This window comes from Vulpes lagopus, chromosome 2 (assembly GCF_018345385.1).
Source record: "Vulpes lagopus strain Blue_001 chromosome 2, ASM1834538v1, whole genome shotgun sequence".
Taxonomy (NCBI): Eukaryota; Metazoa; Chordata; class Mammalia; order Carnivora; family Canidae; genus Vulpes; species Vulpes lagopus.
Window position 1 is genome coordinate 28,593,468 of NC_054825.1, and position 22,560 is coordinate 28,616,027.

Sequence of the window (22,560 nt, forward strand, 5' to 3'; positions counted from 1 at the left end):
CATACCTTGAGCTAATCCCAGAACTCCATAGACGCCAATTCTCATGTCCCTCTGAGAGGCTGGATAGTTAGTGCCATTAAAGGCTTTAGAGTCATTGGTCCAAGCACTGAGCCAGAGGTTGGATCCAATATAAGCCACAGAATTGATCACATAGGCAAAAATGATGAGGAATATAAAATACCATCCTATTGCTCGTAGGTACTTCAGGTAGATGGAGAACTTCACCTGGAAAGCCCCAACCTCAGTATTAGAAATCCTAATAGCTTTGGGGGAGGAATTATCTAGAATACCAATCACAAGGGGGAGTGGAGACCCTGGAAAAGTGGATAGCAGGTAGCAAAATTTGGTAATCTGTGGTCTATTTCTGCTTTGGGCCAGCATAATAACTGAGGCTGAAATACAGCACAGGTAAATAACATCACATTATTAAGGAACTTCTAGATGTAATTGAGGGAGAAAGATAAAAAACAGTGGGGCACATCAAACACACAACAGAGTGGAACGGAGTTCATACTGCAGACCTTGGCATTTGTTTTTATTAATGTGGATTTAAGTTAAAACCAAGGTCTTAAGTTTTATTAATTTGAACCATGTGCTCCCAGATTGGTTTATTAGCATTCTCTGGCTCCAAGAATTGCATCTCACAGCAGTTCTGTTGTTCTCTCCACACATTAGAATGGAACTGCTCATGAAATGTGGTATGTGGATATTCACAGGACACCTGTCACTCTTGGAAATAGGATTTGATAGAAAGCCCAAAGCCTCTGCTGACATTTCAATGACAAATTTTGAGATTTGCAAAGCACACAACACATATCTCTCCTGTAGATGCATATTCAAGTTATCAAACTTTAAAATGTTCAGATCCCGACTTGTGTCATATCAAACAGTACTTTTTTTATTATTATTATTGTGCTGTTCACCTTTCCTGTTTGTATGAATTCCTTCTTAATTAGTTTCTGTCCTTTCACTGGTTCCTCCTCCTCCTTCAGAGTGTTCACATTCCGGGTTTTCAAAGAGTTTCTTAGGGATTTCTGATGTCTGCTCCTGGACCTGGAACTGAGCAATGGAGAGAGGGGAAGCATTCGTGAGCATGCAGGTGCATCCCTACATGTCAGCCTCTCTTCTTACATAGAAAAGCATTCCAGAACAGATGGCTGTAGGGAAACACCCCACCCCACCCTTCTTCTCCATTCAAAGAAACAAATGAAGAGCTGGGAGTGTCCCTGGTACCCACCACCTCAGGAAAAGTCCACAGAGAAAAAGAACAATCAAGTGGAAACATGGAAGTGACAAGGGCTGCAGGCTGAGATGACCAACCTGCGACTAAGTGTTCGATGAAGGCTGTTCTCTCTTTTCATGGTCAAGGAGGCCACATCCTCAGGGATTTCCTCCACACTGGGCATCAGCCCACAGTCATCATCTTCTTCACTGTCCTCATTGACTAGGAGACACATCAAAGGTTAGGGAGACCGTGACACAGAGATGCAAAGTTCTATGAACGAGGAGAATTCTTTTCTGATCTTGCTGGCCCCGCAGCAAGAGAGCCCAGATGTACACACAGTCTGGTATGCTGTGCTCCAGAAATATCACTTATTAGTACATCTTCTCATTGAAAAATATCAGGATAAGGGAGAGAGGAGTTTCTACTAGGAGAGAAAATGGTCAAGAGGAGAGAAATATTACCAGAAGCTTCTCAGTTTCTTTGCAGCAAGAAAAAACTTTTTAAGGGTTATACTAGATAAGCAGGAGAGTCCTAATTCCCAGAATTGACTAAAAAGGTAAGTGTAAATTAAACATGCTCTTCTTGAATTTCAAATAACAAAGTTTTATGAATTTAAAACATTTTTTATTTTTTTCTTTTCCTTTTTGAGAGGGGGCGGCAGAGAGAGAGAGAGAGAGAGAGAGAGAGAGAGAGAGAGAGAGAGAGAGAGAGAGAGAGAGAGAATCTCAAGCAGGCCCCATGCCCAGCATGGAGCAGATCATGAGACTTGATCCCACAACCCGGAGATCATAACCAGAGTCGAAGTCAAGAGTTAGATGCTTAACTGACAGAGCCACCGAGGCAACACTGAGTTTAAAACATTAAAAAAAAAAAATACCCTGCAAATAAGAAGGAAATTTTAAAAATTAAAAATAAAGCATAAAACAGCTGGGCATCAGTAGCAATGGTAAGGACCTCTGGAAATTGATAACTCCATAAAAGCAATGGCAAAATATTGTTAAAATCAACTTTATACTCTGAAATTAACCAAAGTCTGGCAACAACCCAAGGAACATTTATTTAAGAAAAATGGTGAAGTCTCAGTAAAAACGGTAAGTTTTGTGATACTTTACCTCATTCCCATCCCCCCTCCCCTCAGATCTGCTGTAGCCTAAAATACTAACAACCTCACAAACATAGTAACTAAAATAAATAAATAAATAAAATAAAATAAAATAAAATAAAATAAAATCAGCAGCCTAACTGCTGGAAGGAACAGAAGGTGTTCAAAACACTCCCAAAGCCTCATCCTGGCACCATACTGAAGTCTGACAATGGCACAGCAAAGACAATCACTGAGATATTGATTACTCAGCAAGGAAAGGGTTTATTCAAGAGAAAGCCAAATGAGGAGAAAAGAGAACAAGCCTCAAATAGGACTCCCCAAAGGAGAGTCAGGGAAATTTAAAGGCAAATGAAAAAGGCCTGGGTAAAAAGTTGCAGTTGTGATTACTAGTCCTGTTAACCCTTTGGTTACCAGTTTCAATCCCTAGAGAATTGTCATTATTTGACCTGTCTGGCAGTTCTCTAGAAAACCCCAATCACAGGGCTTATCTTTACTGGATCGGACTTGGAGCTAGCTTAAATAATCAGCAGCCATTGTTTAACTTCACAGCTGCCTGAGGTGATGATAACAGTTGGAGCAAAAAAGAAGCTAAACAAAAACTTGAAAGGAAAAGCTGGGGAAGAAGATATCCTTAGGGAGAGCTTTGATATTTTTAAGGTATTCCTGACAATCTAGAATACCCTACACACAGGTAGGGCTGTGCACATGCTCAAGACTTGAGAAGGCCCTATTCTCTTATGCCTGACTAACCGTCAAGGATCTGGCAAGCAGGAAACAAAAGGTGAAACAGACTTGTGAACTGCCTGCTGGAGTGTTGAGGACATGCCTTCCCTCCCACTATGCACCTGCACACACAAGGCCTCTCAGAAAAAACTGAGTGACTTATTGGTTCCAGACCCTTAAGGAAATCTCTGCCCAATCATTAGTTGACCAACCAAGCAGAGATTTCCATGGCCACATCTGACAAAGACTACAGATTTAATAAGAATTAGTTCAGGAAACTCAACAGGAGGAACTAGAGCAACAAACCCTAGAAATGGAAGGAGACGAGAGAAATCTTATTTCCAGAGTTATATTATTTAAAGTGACAGTTTTTAGGATACCTGGGTGGCTCAGTGGTTGAGTGTCTGCCTTTGGATCTGGTCGTGATCCCCAGGTCATGGGATCGAGTGCCACATTGGGCTCCCAGCAGGGAGCCTACTTCTCCCTCTGCTTATGTCTCTGCCTCTCTGTCTCTCTCATAAATAAAGAAATAAAAATCTTTAAAAAAAAAAAAGATAAAGTGGCCAGTTTCTAACAAAAAAATATGAGACATACAAAGCAAGAAAACATAAGGCCATATACAAGGAAAAAATGTATATACAGTCAACAGAAACTGTACTCAGGGAAGCGCAGACATTGGACTTATAGAGAAAGACTTTTTAAAGATTTTATTTAGCCCGATGCAGGTTGATCCCAGGACCTCAGGATCATACCCGGAGCTGAAGGCAGATGCTCAACCACTGAGCCACCCAGGAACTTCTAGAGAAAGACTTTAAATTACTATTTTAAGTACGTTCAAAGAACAAAAGGTAACCATGTCTAAAGATCTAAAGTATGAGAATGAGTTCTCATTAAGTAGAGAACATCAATAAGGAGATCAAATATAAAAAGAAAAATAGAAAAATAGAAATTCTAGAAAAGTACAATAACTAAAAGTACAATCTCTTTACTAAAGAGATTGGACATTGTGACTTACTCCCATCAGCCATCTTAGCAGAAATGCCATAAGCTGGGGATCCCTGGGTGGCGCAGCAGTTTGGCGCCTGCCTTTGGCCCAGGGCGCGATCCTGGAGACCCGGGATCGAATCCCACGTCAGGCTCCTGGTGCATGGAGCCTGCTTCTCCCTCTGCCTGTGTCTCTGCCTCTCTCTCTATCTCTCTGTGACTATCATAAATAAATAAAAATTAAAAAAAAAAAAAAAAAAGAAATGCCATAAGCTTGGACCAGAGGGGAGACAGGATGAAATGAAGGACCACTGTCAGACTTCTAGGATTCTTTTTATTTTATTTTTTTAAGATTTTATTTATCCATTCATGGGAGACACAGAGAGAGAGGCAGACACAGGCAGAGACAGGACTCCATCTCAGGACCCCGGGATCACGACCAGAAGCAAAGGCAGATGCTCAACTACTGAGCCACCTAGGTGCCCCACACTTCTAGGATTCTACAGACAGAAAATGCACTAATAGAGCCCTCCAGCTGTGAACATGTGTTATCCTTCAAGACAAGGGAAAAATGACCCTGGGGTTGGCTACTCCTCAGTTCCAGAGGGGTTGAAACCACCAGCCCACTTTGAGCCTAAACAACAGACAGCATCAGGCCAAACAAGATCATTATCAAACCTTAAAATCTGGTGGAATTTGCCCTGCTAGATTTTGCATTTGCTTTGGATTCATAACCCCCTTTTTTCCCTTCTGATTTTTCCCTTTTAGAATGGGAATGTCTACCCTAATGCCTTTCTTACTATTGAAGCAGATAACCGGTCTGACTTTACAGTTTGACAGATGGAGAGGTATCCTACCCCAAGACTCCAAGTCTCAGCCACAACTGATTTGAGTGAGTTAGATGATGAAATTTGGGACTTTGAATTGACATTTAGATGAGATTTTTAGATTTCAAGATGATACTGGGATGATATAAGACATTGGGGATGTTGGGATGGGGTGAATATATTTTGCACATGAGAAAGATATGAATTTGGTTATGTATGTCAGAGGAATGTGATAGATTGGATTGTGTCCCCCACCAAATTCATACATTGAAATCCTAACCTGCACTACCTCAGAATGTGACTTTATTTGGAAATAGGCTCATTGTAGATGTAATTAGTTAAGAAGAGGTCAGACTAGAGTGGGATGGACCCCTAATCCATAATATCTGATGTCCTTCTACAAAGGACAAATTTGAACACAGACTCACACAGGGGAGGATACCACATGAAGATGAAGACAGAGAGCAGTGTGATGTCTGTAAGCCAAAAATGTCAAAGATTGCCAATAAACGTCCAGAAGGTAGGAGAGAAGCCTGGAACATGTCCTTCTCCATCACCTTCAGAACCTTGATTTTGGACTTCCAGTCTCCAGAACCATGAGAAAATAATTGTCTTGTTTAAGCCACTCAGTTTGTAGTGTTTTGTTATGGCAGCCAGTTAAGAAACTAATACACCAAACCAGTTATTGATACAGGTCACCTTGCCCTGTTGCCCTTCCCTTCCCTTCATGTCATGGTCCATACCTTGAATCCCAGAACCAACAACAACAGCATGCCAGGCATTGCTCAGAAATAGTGTTTACCAGAACAAGGCTTGATGAGTGGTTTTGCAAACTGATCTTCGTACATAAAGGACAAGATTCTTTAAAGGGGCCGTCTACCCATGGGGGTTTATAACAGAATGCAGAAACTCAGATCATGGCAAAAAAAAAAAAGTTTAACCTTAGCATAAGGAAACTGTCAGAGCAGGTCATGGTGATGTGGTTAACTGAGCAGTAACTCAGGGGAATCCAGCATCAGACATTGCCCTTTGACTTGGGACCCTTGCTCCCCAGGCAGGTACTTCAGTTTTCTCCAGGCCTGTCCCTAGAGTACATAAAGCCTGACGTGAAGTTCTGACCTTTTCCTTTCTGCTGGTTCCCAGTTCCCCTGCCCCAGCCTCCTGAGATAGCTGCCAATCCCTGTCACCCACATCATCCTGTTCTTTGTTCCTGCTCTATCCCTCTGACACTTATAGAATTTCTGGTTTAGGCTTTTCTTTCCATCCTTTGTGCTCCCCAGGGTGGTTTTGAAACATCACATTTCCTGACCTCAACGCCTGCATGAGTTCCCACTTGCAGGCTTTATAGCTACTCCCTCTCCCAACTGAGTTCTGGAATGCACCCTCCAGATCTTGCTTTCTCAGGCTTGACTTCCTGCTGGTGACTGCTATCTGAAGCAGATACCAAGAACCATGTACAGGACTACTGATGGCAGATTTTTGAGAAGGTTCTCAGGGGGGTGCCTGAGTGGCTCAGTTGGTTAAGTGTCTGCCTTTGGCTCAGGTCATGATCTGAAATTCCTGGCTTTGAGCCCCACATTGGGCTCCCTGCTCAGCGGGGAGCCTGTTTCTCCCTCTCCCTCTGCCTGCCACTCCCCCTGTTTGTTCGCTCTCTGTCAAATAAATAAATAAAATCTTAAAAAAAAAAATAAAAGGAAAGTCCTCAGGGATCAGGGTTTCACTGCTGACTAGAACCAACTGGTGACCCCAGCGGTGGTGGTATTAGGGGCTATTCCTGTACTATACTGTGAGACCATGCAAACTGCCCTGATTTTTCCCCATTTAAAACCCCCAGTGTTATTGGTGTATTAGTCAAGATGCCTTCTTAGGGCTTATCTAGAATTTTGTAGTATGCTATTAGTATCAGCCCAGAAGCTGTCCAGGAAGTGGTTTTAGTGGATTCAGGGTAGGTGGGCTGGGATGTGTGATTTGAATCCATAGAAGCACAGCATCCGTAAAAGGGGGTTCCTGATGCCACTAGCATTTCTTCCACAAGGCTAATCACCCTGAATCTTCAGTCATACCCTTCTAGTGTCCGTTGACTACATGTCAGAGACCCTATGAGCAAGATGAACCCCCAGTTTGGCTCAGACACAGAGTTGCTATGTCTGTGATTTTTATTTTTTTTTTTTACAGAGACATAAAATACTGAAAGAACAGATTTTGGATCTCTGTGTAATTCACTTCCAAGTCGAATTCACTGGATACTGAATAGTTCAGAAAGCAAATAGCAGTTTATCACTCCTACCCTTTCCATACCCAAGCTTTATCCTGTTCCAATCCTCCTCACATACCTGTGGCCTCTCCTTCAGGACCCGTCTGTTTTGTGAATGTCTTCAGAATCTTAGCAAACAATCCTTTCTTGGCCAGCAGAGTGTTGTAGGATCCCTTCTCCAAGATGGTGCCATTCCCCAGAACCACAATCTCATCCACTTGGGGAAGAAAGTGAATGCTATGTGTAACCAAGAGTCGAGTCTGAAAAAAACAACAGTATGTTGTACCACCAGCTTCTCTCTGTGAGACCCTCTGTCCACCACCATCCTTGGCTTGCTCTTAAAAATGAAAGGAACTTTCCACTGACTATGGGGTAGCTAACTTCTAACTACCCAGAATGTCTACTACCTTCCTTCATTTTTCCTTTTTTTTTTTTAAAGATTTATTTATTTGTTTATGATAGAGAGAGAGAGGCAGAGACACAGGAGGAGGGAGAAGCAGGCTCCATGCCAGGAGCCTGATGTGAGACTCGATCCCAGGACTCCAGGACCGCGCCCTGGGCCAAAGGCAGGTGCTAAACCGCTGAGCCACCCAGGGATATCCTCATTTTTCTTTTTAAGAGCAAGCCATCAACTTAATTCATATAGGGCCCTGTGTTAAGATGTAGCCTTGACCACTTAGCCTCTTTTACTTCTTTCCTTCCCTGCACCTCATCCTAACACTAGACCCTGTGTGTAGGAGGAGATTCCTTCTGGAGTCTATATCCTGGATACATTCAGTTATTTTCCTTTAGGGACAGAGAAGCTTGCCCACACACATTCTTCCAGCTTCCTGGGAGCTTATGAATGTCACCTGAGATCAAAGCCTGTCAACATAACCGATGCATACAAAACTAATAACTAGCTAGCCAGCTAACCAACTTCAACTAACAAGAGCTGCTCAGATTCTTTTAGCACATTAGAGACATTGTAGGGACATCAAACCTTGTCTTCAGTCCAAGCCCTCTGTGGTATGGGAGACTTGGCATCTCTTGTATTCCTCTCTGTTTGCAAACCACACCGACTACTGAAAATAAGGACTCCAGTTGGAGAAAGACAAACACTCATGGATCAGTAATGCAGTTCAGACAGAAGCAATGGGGTTGAAATGGGCCTCTGGAGAGAACCCAAACCACTGCCTCTGCTCTCTCTACTTCATAGCTCTATAGAGACTAGATCCCTCTTATCTGGAAGACCCAGGAAATGCTCATCCTCCAAATCTCAACTTTTCTGGGAGCCTTTCCTGAGTCCCAAGACTTGGGTATCCCTCTGATGCTTCTACTGTAGTTTCCACAGACTGCCATTATAATAATTTTTGTATTATGATATTATTGCTTGCTTTTCTGTATATCTTCCCATTGGATGGTATGTTACTTGAGACCAGATCTTTTCATCTGTGCAGGCTCAGTCTTTGCCACAGACCAGTCATAGGGTGGTATACAGTTCATGAATGAATAGAGCCAAAAGGCCTTAAGGACAGGAGCCAGCACCAGGAATAGGAGGGAGAGTGAGTTCCTGTTGACTCACTGATCCAAGAGTGGCAAAGAGCCTCGGTGGGACAGCAGCCCACTTAACCTCTGATTGGCAGCAGTTAAATCAGAGGATAGGTGAAAGAAACAGGCCAAACACAGATGGAGTTTTACTGACTGATGCTGAGGGAGAGATTATTGACAGCCATCATTCTACCCTTGCTGTTGGTGAGGAACACATTCAAATCCTCAAGGGGCTCTGTTAGCCCCTCCCCCACTCAGCCCACTGCATCAGGGCAAATATGCTAGTTTGTCCATGGTAAGGAAAGCCTAGTCTTCACCTACCACCAGCTCTTGTGACTTGCTCTGACCTCTTTATCTGTTGTCTCACAGGAGCATTGTGAGAGCCAAATGAGGCAATATAATCAAAGTGCTTAGCATAGGCCTAGAACATAATGAATACTCAAGAAATGTCAGCTTTATTTTTATGCTCAGGTTGAGTCATCCTTTCCAGGCATAGCATTCCTATGTCCTGCAAAGGTTCCAGGGAAGTATCTTAGAACATAGCTCTAATACATGAGGATGATCTATGTCCCAACAGCAACATAAGTTGTTGGGTCCTCTGGGAGGTTTTCTGACACCAGCCAATTCTCTGACACCAGGTAGGTATTCAACAATTCAATTCAATTCTAACTACCTGGAATTAGCACAAATCCCACAGTTTAAGAGCTCAGTCTCATGAGACTGGCCTGACTTCAGATGCTGGTTGTGAGTCTTGGGCCACCCATATTTCTGACCAACTAGCTATAAAGCCCCTTCCTTGTATTAGTGATTTGCTAGAATAGTTGATATATATCCAGAACACACTTGATTTATATTTGTCAGTTTGTTGTAAAAGATACAACTCAAGAAGAGTCAAATGGAAGAAATGCACAGGGCAGTGCATGGGGGTGTGGGTGCACCTGTGGGGTGTACCAATTGGATAACCCAATTGTGCTATCCTCTCAGCACCTTCACAAGATCACCAATCCAGAAGCCCTCTGAATCTCATTTTATTTTAGGTTTTATTTATTTATTCATCACACACACACACACACACACACACACACACACACACAGGCAGAAGCAGGCTCCCTACAAGAAGCTGGATGTGGGACTTGATCCAGGACCCTGGGATCAGGCCCTGAGCCAAAGGCAGTTGCTCAACCTCTGAGCCACCCAGGCATCCCTGAATCTTCATTGTCATAAATTTTTATAACCCAGTCTTTAGCTCCTCTCTCCCTCCCCCAGAGGTTTGTAGGTGGGGCTGAAAGTTTTAACCCACCTATCACCTGGGCTTTCTCTTCAACAGTCCTGTCCTAAGGCTATGGAGGGGTCCTACGGTAAGCCACTCTTTAGGCTTAAGAACAAAAACCTCCTAGTATTACTCAGGAAATTCCAAGAGATAGGAGCCCTGTGTCAGGAAATGGAGACACAGGCCAAATATATTTGTTGTTATGCTACAGGTCTCAAAGTGCCTTTTAATACAATCAATCATTTTAAGAGGCTCAAATGTCAGAGCCCCAAGACTCAGATTAACCAGTTCCAGCATAAGCCAGGACCTCAAGATGGGAGCTTTCCTGGGTCCTCTCCTGGGAGACCAATTCTGACACTGTATCTCCTCAGCAACCTAGGGGACAGGTAAATAAGAAAATTTGTTTCAGGGATCCCTGGGTGGCGCAGCGGTTTGGTGCCTGCCTTTGGCCCAGGGCGCGATCCTGGAGACCCGGGATTGAATCCCACATCGGGCTCCTGGTGCATGGAGCCTGCTTCTCTCTCTGCCTATGTCTCTGCCTCTCTCTCTCTCTCTCTCTCTCTGTGACTATCATAAATAAAAAAAAATTTTTAAAAAATTTGTTTCAGGACACGCAGCAGTCCTAGGAGATGTGTCTCCCTACTGCCACCCCAATGTTTTTTTTTTTCTTTATGTAACTTCTCACCTTGCCTTTCAATAGGCCATTGGGACCCAAGACCTTATTGAAAATATGTCTTCCCACATGAGCATCCACAGCCGACAGGGGGTCATCCAGAACATAGATGTCTGAATTCTGATAGGTAGCTCTGGCCAGGCTAATCCGCTGCTTCTGACCCCCACTAAGATTTATACCCTGAAGAAGAAAATAATTTCTATTAAGCACTACTCCATAGTTCCACTCTCACAGAGACTAAAGGAGGGGAAAGAAAGAGATTTGCTTCAATAAAGGTATCGAGGACTTTAAAACCTTACAAGTTTCTTTATACAAGTAAATAACTTTGGTTCAAATAAATTATTTCAGGCCCAATAATTAAATGTATGCCCAAATTACCATTTTTGATTGTATGATTTACTCATGATTTTTGTTTCCTGCCCCATGGGAATGTAGAGCTATACTAGGGCAGATTTTCTCTATTTTATTCATGGATGTAATTCCAGCATGGAAAATAGTGTGTGGCACATAGTAGGTACTCAGTAAATATATGTTGGATTAACAAAATCATTCCGGATCTATGTCTGGAGTCTATATCTAATAACGTCTTCTAATATCTGAAGATCCTTGTCATCCAAAGACTACTCTACTCATTTTTAGTAATAGGGAGGAAGGTTAAAAACATCCTAAATGTGTATTTATTTGTGACCATATAATGGATACAGTATAATCATTAAAAATCTATTTTTAAGAAAGGCATTTAATAAGCTGAAAAAAATCATTCACACTAAATTTCTAAGTGTGTGAAGCAGATCATTGGAACCTTCCTCTGGGCTTCACTCATATCAAGAGGTAGAGTCAGAACCTCTCAGCTCTGATCCTGTTTCTGCTGTTCCTCTACCTGTGAGGCCAGCCTTGGGCCAGGCACTGGTTACTTAACCTCTCAGGTCCTAGCCTCATCAGCATTCTTTTAGATGACACAGTTCTGATATTTGCTTCCAGCTACAAAATTTTAAGTTTCAAATATTGCATAAACTTGGTTTTCTGGTATTTGTTCCAACCTGACTACCAAAACCGGCCAGCTCTTCTACTTCCATCCTCTTCACCATTCTCATTTTTTAAAAAATCTTTGCTATTTCTTCACCCTTTAAGGTCTCTTGGTGTCCAAAGTACCTTCTCTCCAATCTCAGCCAGGTCTCCTCCCGGCAGCACTTCCAAGTCTGGTAGGAGGGCACAGGCTTCTAGCACCTGCTGGTATCTCTTTTCATCCAACTTAGATCCAAAAAGGATGTTGTCCTTTATGGTGCCATTCTGAATCCAGGATTGCTGTGGGACATAGGCTATGGTGCCCTAGATGGGAAGGATCAGACCATGTGACAGTTGTACCTCCAGAAATACAGAGTTTAAGGAAGGAGTGGCAGGATGGGGAGGAAAAACCAGAACATAGATTTGAAGAAAATCAATGTTAGGCTGACTGAGCATCTGATATTTATAAATGTCTTGTATATATTGCACCAACCAAGGAGAAAGATTTTATATCCTATCCACCACTTAAATATTTGCCCCCCCCCTTTTTTTACTATTACTTTCTAGCCATGATCCTAAAAATTGGGGGATGAATGCACATGCTACTTCTAGAACAGGACTTTAGTTTGACCTCAGTGAGTTTCCTAAGACTCTGGTGAGAGGGCTAACACTGATAAGGGGGATGATATAGATGGTATTTTAGGAAGAACCAAGATATTTGAATTAGGGTGCCTGGCTGATGCATAAGGCAGATCACGTCCAATGAGAGATGGAGCCTGACAAAGACCTGTATTTGAGAATGGGCTCGCTTTTGAGTTAGCAAGAAAAAGCTTCCCAATATACTGGAAACTAAAGTAACATGGTGTGTCAACTATACTCAAAAACTTTTTTGAAAAAGCTTCCTAAAAGGAGTTAGGAAACTGGGGTGCCTGGGTGGCTCAGTTAGCATATGACTCTTGATTTTGGCTCAGGTCATGATCTCAAGGTCTTGAAATCAAGCCCTGGGTTAGGTTCTGTGCTCAGTGGGGAATCTGCTTGAGATTCTCTCTCTCCCTCTACTATTCTCCCTCCCCCCTCACATGCACACTTGGACTCACACTCTCTTTCTAATAAATTTTTTAAAAAGGAGTTAGGAAACAGATTTTAATCTGTAGAGTCTGTTCTGCTTTACTGTGTGTCTATTTAATGTACACTAGCTCATAAGCGATTGGTAAATTAGGGAATAAGGTCAGTATAATGCAGAAGAAGCATTAATTCTTCATTTTCTAAGCATGTCAGTATCAAGCAATCAGGGGCAAGCTTTCTCATAATTAAAAAAGAAACGCTTAGCAAGATACAAAGATCTTAAGGAAAAAAGCTTAAAAAAATCTATTGACATGCCTTTTTTTTTTTAATGCAAGTGATGGCTGGTTAAATGATTCTAAATATATAAAATTTCCCTTAAATTTAACTCTGGGGAAGCAGAGAGTACTAATGAGGACATTATGAAAAGTTTTCTTCTGTTAAAAAAATTTGATGAAGATATCTACACCCTATATCAAATTTTGGTATTGGAAGGAAGTACCCTCGAAGCCCAAGCTCTCAAAGGAGAAGGCAGGGGATCCAGGATTAGCTGTGATGCTGAGTGTCAGTTAGTGCTGCTGCTTTAATTGCTATTATTGTTATTGGTTTTGTTGGTACCCTGGTTACAAAGTTATGTAAGTTTTTTTTTAAGACTTATTATTTATTTATTCATTCAGAGAGAGCGAAGAGAGAGGTAGAGAGACACAGGCAGAGGGAGAAGCAGGCTCCATGCAGGCAGCCTGATGTGGGACTCGATCCTGGGTCTCCAGGATCACACCCCAGGCTGCAGGCGGAGCTAAACCGCTGCGCCACCGGGGCTGCCCAGTTATGTAAGTTTTTAATGATGTTTTTAGAAACACAGATAAAGCAGAATTGCCTGTACTTTGAAGGAAGAAGAGTTCTATTTAACAGCTTTCAAACTTAAATATACATATGGGAATCACCTGGGGACCTCATTAAAAATGCATATTTTTAGAATCTACCCTTGGGTCTGAGTATATGTGTGGAGTGGGGCAAAGAATCTAGTTTGCAAGTCTACCAAATGTCTGTAAGACCCCTCCTATTGCAAAACAACAGTGGTTATCAGATTCTCTTCCTCAGTGCTATGTGGTCCACATTTGAATGTCAGAACTCTTCTTGGCATCCTCTCTCACCTTGATGGTGATGTGCCCATGGACATCTTCCATTTCTCCCAGCATGGCTGACATCAAGGAAGACTTCCCAGAGCCTACAGTGCCCACCACAGCCACCAATTGGCCTGGCATAATGTCTAGGTTCACACTGAAAGAGAGAAGCGTATTTGAAGGAGATGAGGGCAGTTATTCAAGAGTGGTTCAGGCCACCTCTCAGACTATCCATGTTAAGTCTGGTTTGAGTCTTACCCACAAGACTGGAAAATTTGTCTTGGATATAGAAGACTTTGAAGTGCTTCTTTAATATCTTTTTTTTTTTTTTAAGCTCTAAAGGGCTAGAGAGTGAACCCTTACTCAACTATCTACAAACTGTCTGTCCCAGTGTAGTTTCAACTGGAATAATTCTCTTAGCACCAACATGGTACCATTGACAAGACCTAATGAGAATCTGGTAACGTGAGTTCAAGTCTCAACTCTACTACTGCTACGCTGTATGATCTTGGAAAGTCACTTTCTCCGGACTTCCATTTATGAACTAACAGGGTTGGAATAGATAAGTGTTTCCCAAACTTGGCTGTTCAATGAGAATAGCCATTCAGTGGGGCACTTGCAAAAAAGCACAAATTCCCTGCCCCTTCCCTCTGGAGATCTGGTTGTGTCCTGCTGGGGAGGGGCACACACTGGGCTGGACTCCTAGCAACTCTGTGCCCACCTATTTTTGAGTCCCTAGAATATTTGGAACATTAGGAACTTGCTCACAATATTTCTGAATCTGCCTATTGCTATAGTATACATCTAAAAGAAGTTCAGCTGAAAGTGGGAGCTGTGTCTAGACTTCTCTCTGCAAAGGGAAGCTTTCAGGTTGAGAGGGTTCAGAGGAGGGGCTTCTGGCCCCAGTGCATCCTGGGGCAAGCTCCAGAATTCATATCAAAGGCTGTAAGAATAAGAGAGAAGTTTGGAAAATCCTAGGTGCAACAGGAAGATTACATGCGCTGGATTGTGAAGAAAGATGTGGCCTGCTCAGGCTTCCTGGTGTATCGTGTGTGCTATGTTCAGTGGAGCTGGGTATATGCTGTGTATCTAACCCTGCAGGTACTAGGTTTTCTCCTATCCAGATAGCCCTGTGATAAAGTCAAATTTCTAAATTAGGCCCAGGAGGAGATTAATGACAATAACTAATGAAGTAGAACAATTATAGCAGTATACTATAATAAAAGGTAGGTGAATGTGGTTTTACTCTCTTATTGTACTGTACTCACTCTTCTTCTGATGATTCAAGATGTGACAATGCCCATGTGCAGAGCAGAAGTGAATCAATGACGTAGGCACTGTGACCTAGCATTAGGCTACTACTGACTTTCTGACTATTTGTCAGGAGGATCATCTGCTTACAGAGAGGACGACCAAGGTTGCCTGTAGGTAACTTGAAACCACAGAAAGCAAAACTGTGGATAAGGAACTGTGGATAAGGAATCCATGTGCAGCATGGCAAGAAAGGGCTGGCTAAGGGCAGAGGAGGTGGGATGTGGAAATGGGTTTTTTAGATGTAAAACTCTGGATCTCAAGTTTAATCTTAGTTAGAGGCGGCTCCCATTGCTCACTGTGGGGAACGAAGGCATATTCTTGGTTACTATTCTTGAGTGAGTGAATAAACTTAAATTGATTTCAGATTCTTGGATGTATCCTTTCCTGTACCCAGAGCCCGAGGCCACTTCCCAACACTGCACTACCTCCATCCACAATCCGGAATACCTGTCTTCATGGGTCCTTAGCAGGATGTATGTGTCCCACAGGAAGACAGTAGAGAGGCAGATGTAATTATAGGGAAAGAGGCTCAGGGGTTTTGCTGTCAGTACATCCCTCCGGGGGTTCAGCCTGCACTATCTCTACCTGAACATGGGCACATGTGCCCTATTACATGGACCTTTCTAATAACAGGGCTGGCAAAGAGAATTCTGAAGAACAGCAGGGTGGGAAGGGGGCAACTCACTCTCGGATTGTGGCTTCCGAGTCCTGGTCCCAGGTGAAGGAGGCCTCTGAGAACTGCACAGCTTTGTCTGTGGAGAAGAAGGCCCCTCTTTTCATGAGCTGTAGGCCCCATGTGTCTGCTCCTTCTCAGCCCTCATGTGTTTCCCCCTCTTGGCTTCCTTCAGCAACACCTGAGATCCCCTCTGCCAGGCGCCAGCTCCTCCATGAACAGGAGGGAAAGGAAAGCTCCCAGCTGAGACCAAAAGTGGCCTGCAAACAGGTTGGATTGTTGGATTGTTGAATTGCCAACCTTGTCAGTAGCCCAGACTCTTGACTTGCAGACACTCTGGGTCTGTTCTCGGGGCCCCTGCTGCCTAGCATCCTGGTAAAAATTCCAGCTCCAGATAGAAATCTAGCGGCTCCCTGAACTCCAGACCCATGGCTTGCTCTGGCTGTGGCTGCCCCCCAGGCCTCAGAGCTCCAGTCTACCTTCCCCAATTCCTATGCTTGGCACTATCCTGACTTTTGCTTTCTAGATGTTTTGCAGGATTCCCTGCTCATCCTCAGAGTGGCTGGCCCAGCTTTGTTTAGCAATCTGGCTAAGTACTCTGCTCTAAATGAAAGCACAATTTAAGTAAAAACAGCAAGCTTATTATGTAAAGGTGGGTTTCAGGATAAACTCCCAGGTCTCCCTTTCAATCAGTTTGCCGCCAAGAGGCCCCAGATATTGAGTTCAGGTGCCAGCTCTGTGGCTAAGCTTGGGGAGCAGCTTCAGATCCATTACCAGAACTGCTGTCACGTCGAATGGCGGATGTGTCTAAGTCATCCCCTCCCAAGTACTTTTCCAGGCGTTCTCTGGAAACGCTGGCCTAGAGAGGGACACAAGGGATCTGAAGAATAAAAAAATCCAATGACAAGCACAAGCAGGGAGAGGATTTTGACTTTGCCATCAGCCCTGGACGTGGAAGCAGTCCACCTGCTGAGTTTCTAGCCAATGATTTGCTATTTGCCACAGCTGGACCCTCTGGACACCTACCACAGACTCATCCACACCTCAGCCTCAAGAGACAGAGGGAAATTAAGATGCTCTGTTTCAGCCCCTTAGAAAACTTGGGGGCCAACTCTCTTGCCATCTCTCCAATCTTTGGACCTGGTTCCGGAAACTGTCTTCTGCCTTCCTCTAAGACGAAACCCTAACTTCTGTCTGGTTTTGGTAACTGGGCCCCGGATGTGCTCTTCTGTACTTGAGTCCATGCCTTGGGCTCATCCGGTGTCCTAACTGAGCCACTACTAGGACTCTTTATAGAGGAATTGGCCACGGCACCATAGTGACTTTTCACATTTCCACATAGGCCAGGTTTAAACCACAGCTGACCCAAGCATTGGCAGACATCCTGCAGTCTCCGGAAACAATGAGAACTTGGAATTCTCGGGAGCTTTTACAAGGACATTTCTCACTTGCCTCCCTATTTCCAGGGAACCTGTCATAAGGTGGTTTCTCCTTGCCACCCGGGTTCTAATGAAGGAGCAGACTCTCTGCCTTGCTCCCTCCTGAGCACCGCTGTAGGCTACAAAACTGTGTGGGTGCTGCTGCGCCAATCAGCTCTTCAGACACAGGGAGCCACACGGCGGGGGTGCATGGTCATCCTGTGAGACGGGGATGAAGGGAGTGGACACCTCTGCTGATTTTGCTTTGGTTATCTGTGTAGTAAACTAACTGCATCTAAAAAGAGCCTGCTGTTTCTCTATCAGTCAAATCTGTTAGCCTTTCTTCACTCCCTCCAGGACAGGGGGGTCACTCTTGTGGTCTGAGCCAGCCACTGCCTGGGTAAATGCATATCACTACACTCCATCTTCCTGGCCACCTCACCAGTCTACCTCGTGTCCCATGAATGTCCTCCTGAGGTCTGGTACCTGGTCCATCTCAGTGTCTATGCTCACTTTGCAGGACCCAGACACTGCCTCTGACCCATCCAAGATCTCTTAAACTCCAAACTGACAGCTTGAAGCTCAAGAACTGCATTCAGTTTTACCCTTACATAGCTTCATGCAAGACAATGTCTTTTCTTTCCCTATGTGCCATATTTCCCTAATGCTTATAAATACCCCAAAGCCCTGGAAAAATGTGGGGGAAACCAGGCTTGGAAAGGGGCTTAAAAATGTTCCAGGTACCAGGGCTCATCACTGTCATCTCACTAAATGCTCTCACAAGCACTGTCTCCCTGTGAGGTAGAGAAGATTGGTATGATTATCTTCATTTTATAGTCAGATTAATTAGGGTTCAGAGAGCTTGTGATTTTACTAAGATCAAACTTGGTCTCCAAGTTTGTCGGTCTTTACTTGGTCTTGGTCTTTACTAAGATCAAACAAAGGTCTCTAATTGAAAGTTCACCAGCAGAAGCTAGACGTGCACTCTGAGAGGCTAGTCACTTTGGAACGTAAGGCTTTTAACCAGAGATAATCAGCCAGCAGTGAGAGATCCTACCCACCTGGAGCAGTGAGGAGATTACCATGGGGAGCATGCTCAGGGGAAAGCGCAGGATATTGAAGAGGGTGATGGAGGTGAATGCCTTCTCTGCATCCAAAACATTATTGCTGTCCACCAGAGTATAAACTGAAAACGTGATCACAGACACCTGGAGAAGCAAGGTCACGAGGAATTCATTCCTAAACGGGTCCAAGTGGCCTTATGCTAAGACTCAGGAACATGGTATATCAGAGTTGAAGGAGCTTTAGGGATTTTTGTCTCAATCTTCTTGTGTTACAGCTGAGAAGGCGGAGCCCAGAGGAGAGGAAATATCTTGCCTGAAGTCACAAGATCAGTTAATGGTATCACTGAGACCATAGTTTGGGTCTCCTGGCTCCGATATTGGTGTTCCTTCCCACTCTAAATCCACACAGCCTCCTCAAGAAGATAGAAAGTCTCCTATGCAAACCATTCCTGGATACCTCATTGATGCCAACCATTCTGGAAACTTGCTCTGGGCTGCCAGAGCACCAAATTGTACACTGGGGTGAAACTAGAGCTAGGGCACGAGGTAGGGATAGTGGCTCTGAGAAAGTGAGGAGGGGCCAGAACTCCCTGGATTTGAGGGCTAGGCCTACAGCACTGGGCAGCCTATCTAGAACCTTCCCCTTCAGGCAGCTGATTGATTGGCAGCTTCCTCTTCCCAGCCCATTGATTGCTGTCACTCACCAAGACCGGAGTTAAGTATAAGAGAAACACCATTACAGACTGCATCTGCCCGAAGGTCAGCAGGTTCTTGAGCTCTTTCTTCCGAAGTTCGTGGACTTGGTTTTTGAATGAAGGTTCCCAGGCAAAATATTTCAGGATCTAAGAGGATAGAAAACAGCACAGCTCACACTGTTCCCCCAAAAGGGCTCATCTGCCCAGATTTTAGGATGTGTTCTCCAAAACGGGGGATGGAAGGTAGAAATCCAGATTATAAAGTATGATTATAGAAAGATAGGCTGCATTTGCTGACAACCTACTATGTACAAAATGGTTTATACACATTATCTTACTTAATCCTTATAACAACTTAGTGTGATCAATTGTCCCAGTTTACCTGGGTCTAAGGGGTTGCTTAGGACATGGGGCTTTCAGTGCTAAGCCCAGAAAGTTCTGGGCAAACCAAGGAGAATCCCTGACTTTTGCAGAATTATTGTATCAATTTTAGTGATAAAGAAACAGGCTGAAGAAGCTAATTAACTTTTTTTAATTTTTTTTTATTTATGATAGTCACAGAGCGAGAGAGAGAGAGAGAGAGAGAGAGAGGCAGAGACATAGGCAGAGGGAGAAGCAGGCTCCATGCACCGGGAGCCCGACGTGGGATTCGATCTTGGATCTCCAGGATCGCACCCTGGGCCAAAGGCAGGCACTAAACCGCTGCACCACCCAGGGATCCCGAAGCTAATTAACTTGACCAAAGTTACCAAGCTAGCAAGTGTTAGAACAGAGATGCAAAGTCAGAGCTATCTTTTCATTTTACTAGATTTAGCAAGAAGGCATATCAGAGCTCTGTGTAGAGAAATATCAGGGATTAAAAGAGGCCTCCATTTCATTTTCAAAAAGTTTAGGATAATACTTAAATCCTTGAATTCAAAACAACACAAATGTTAAAAAAAATAACATCTTGGTGACCTTTGTGGGAGGAAATGCATTATTTTGAAAGCTGGTCAATAGAGGGAAAGAAGCAAGCATTTATCTTGCCTATCCTGTACAAAATTTATTTTAGGGTAACTAGTTGATTAAAGATAATTCTTCATTATAGAATTCCAGCTAATCATTGCCAAAGATTAATAGAACTAAAATTTAATAGAACTAAAATTTCACTCTTTTGCTCCTAATGAAATAATAGATCAAGGTAATGATCATTCATGGATGCAAGAACTCTTATGATAGTTTTCAATTTTTTTTAAAATTTATTTATGATAGTCACAGAGAGGGAGAGAGAGAGAGAGAGAGGCAGAGACACAGGCAGAGGGAGAAGCAGGCTCCATGCACCTGGAGCCCTATGTGGGATTCGATCTCGGGTCTCCAGGATCGCGCCCTGGGCCAAAGGCAGGCGCCAAACCGCTGCGCCACCCAGGGATCCCACTTATGATAGTTTTCAATGTTGGCTGCATATTAGAATCACTTGGGGAGCTTTTAAAATATATGTATGCCTAGGCCTCAACATCAGAGAATCTAATTTAAATGGCTTGAATTAGAGCCCAAAATTCAGTGGGTTTTACAAACTGCCCAGGGGGTCAAAATGTTTCCAGGGCCACAAATCACTGCTCTAGGTGAAAGAATGGCAGGAAAAAAAAAAAAAAAAAACAAGAACAGCAGGAAACCTATTAAGGGGTGAATCAGACTGACAATACCTGGATCATATCTGTACAGTATCCTCTGAAAGTATCCTTCCTCCCTACCCCTACCAAACAAACAAAAACAAAGAAACAAACAAACAAAAAAACTATCTAATCAAGCCTCTAGATCTGATTACTAATTTATAAGAAATGCAGGAAACAACACAATCTGGTTTCTCCAATATGACAAAAAAGGAATTAAAAAAATACAAAAGGAAAGAGTCTATTATAGATTAAAAGAACTAGCAACTAAATGCTATGTTTGGACATTTTTTGGATCCTTATTCCAACTAGTTCAGCAAACAAATGACATATGAGGCAATCGGGAAAATTTAGCAGTACCCAAAAAAACGAGTGATCTTTTTTAGGTATACTAATGGTATTGTGGCTATGTTAAAAAATAATTTCTTTTAGAAACAAAGTATTTATGAATGAAATGACAAGATATCTGGGATTTGCTTTAAATATAATCTAGCAGAGCATGAAGTGGATACACAGATCAGATCATGCTGATAATTGCTAGATGTGGGTGAGAAGTCCACTGGGTCTCATGAGATCATTCTCTACTTTTGTGTGCATTTGACAATTTCTACAGAAAAACATAAAAACAAACAAACAAACAAACAAAACATTTAAGGTAAATAAACAGAAATCCAGGTTTGAAAGAGGGCCTGAAACAGCTAGAAGGAGAAGCAGGAGACTTGGAGACTTGTGGACAGATGAGCCTGGAGTCCTATGACACACCTCGGGCCCAGAAGGAGCTGTTCACAACCCCTACCAGGCTTTGTTGAGGCCAAGAACCCTTTGCTGCTGCTGCCACCATTTTACATGGAGGGCCTGCTTCTCCTCAGTTTCTCACCTTGATCCCACTGAGAATTTCATTCATGATCTTTAAACGTTTGTCTTTATTCTTCATATTTTTTACCTGCCAGGAAAAAGTAAAACAAAACACACTTCTTTGTGAGACGGTTCAGATTTGCCATGGATGCTAGGTTGTGCTGGTGACACTTGTAGATGACAGTTGGTAAGAACTTGAAGTGCCCGGGATTGGGATGCGTCTCTCCCCACCGTGCTCTTTGTCTAGGCTGCTCCTGCCACACCTGTCGTCATTCTGATCCTTAAACGTGTCAAGCTCATGTCTGCCCCTGCAGGCTCTGCCTGGCTTGCCCTGTTCCCAGGTTATACTTCTGGGAACTTGCTCCTTCACAGTCAGGCTCCTGCTATTCAGAGTTGAACTCACATGTACCCTCACATGTATGAGGCCTTTCCTGACCCTGTCATCTAAAACCACCATCCACTCACTTGCTATCATATCACCCTGTTTAATTTATCATGACCTGATAGTTTTCTTGTTTGCTTCTATTTATGGCCTAAATTTCCACTCTAGAAGAATGTAAACTCCACCAGAACAAGAGCTTTGTCTAATTTGCTGCCCTGTTCCCAGAATAGCATGTACACTATATCTTTTAAAAATAATTATTTGTAACTAAAGGAATGCAAAGGGAATGAATGAATGTATCACATACAGCATCCAGTCCTCCCACCCAATCTGTGATTCCTGGCAGATCAAAGAACTATCTGCAGGGAACCCTGCCACCTAGTAGTAGCAGGGTTGATTGCCAGGATTTAGGCTTAAAGTTTGGGTCACTTATGTGTCTGCTCTGCATGATTGGTTTGTATTGCTATGATGGGGAAAACAGGGCCAATCATCACTATTCTAAGAACAGCCCTAGGGCACCTGCCTGGCTCAGTCAGTGGAACATGCAACTCTTGATCTCAGGGTTGTAGATTTGAGCCCCATGTTGGGTGTAGATGTTACTTAAAAATAAAATCTTCTTTAAAAAATAGAAAATAAAAAAAACCCCAGCCTATCAGAGCAGGGTAGAAGAGTTATGTGCAGGGTCTCTGGACAACTACCCTCTCTGCCCTCTAACATGAATAAAGAGA

The 22,560-nt window shown here is 43.2% G+C and overlaps 1 protein-coding gene across 2 annotated transcripts in view; it reads right to left on the minus strand.

Moving 5' to 3' along the window:
- ABCC2 (ATP binding cassette subfamily C member 2) overlaps positions 1–22,560 on the minus strand; it is a 63,677-nt gene that overhangs the window by 14,580 nt on the left and 26,537 nt on the right. For both annotated transcript variants that reach the window (XM_041743112.1, XM_041743113.1), the window contains 12 exons: positions 21,473–21,538; positions 18,956–19,093; positions 18,249–18,395; positions 16,544–16,628; positions 15,782–15,848; positions 13,813–13,939; positions 11,744–11,920; positions 10,604–10,771; positions 7,198–7,378; positions 1,321–1,444; positions 924–1,059; positions 6–225 (listed from right to left, as the gene is read on the minus strand). In XM_041743112.1, the coding sequence (XP_041599046.1) occupies positions 6–225; positions 924–1,059; positions 1,321–1,444; positions 7,198–7,378; positions 10,604–10,771; positions 11,744–11,920; positions 13,813–13,939; positions 15,782–15,848; positions 16,544–16,628; positions 18,249–18,395; positions 18,956–19,093; positions 21,473–21,538 (1,636 nt within the window). The remainder of the gene's footprint in view (positions 1–5; positions 226–923; positions 1,060–1,320; positions 1,445–7,197; positions 7,379–10,603; positions 10,772–11,743; positions 11,921–13,812; positions 13,940–15,781; positions 15,849–16,543; positions 16,629–18,248; positions 18,396–18,955; positions 19,094–21,472; positions 21,539–22,560) is intronic.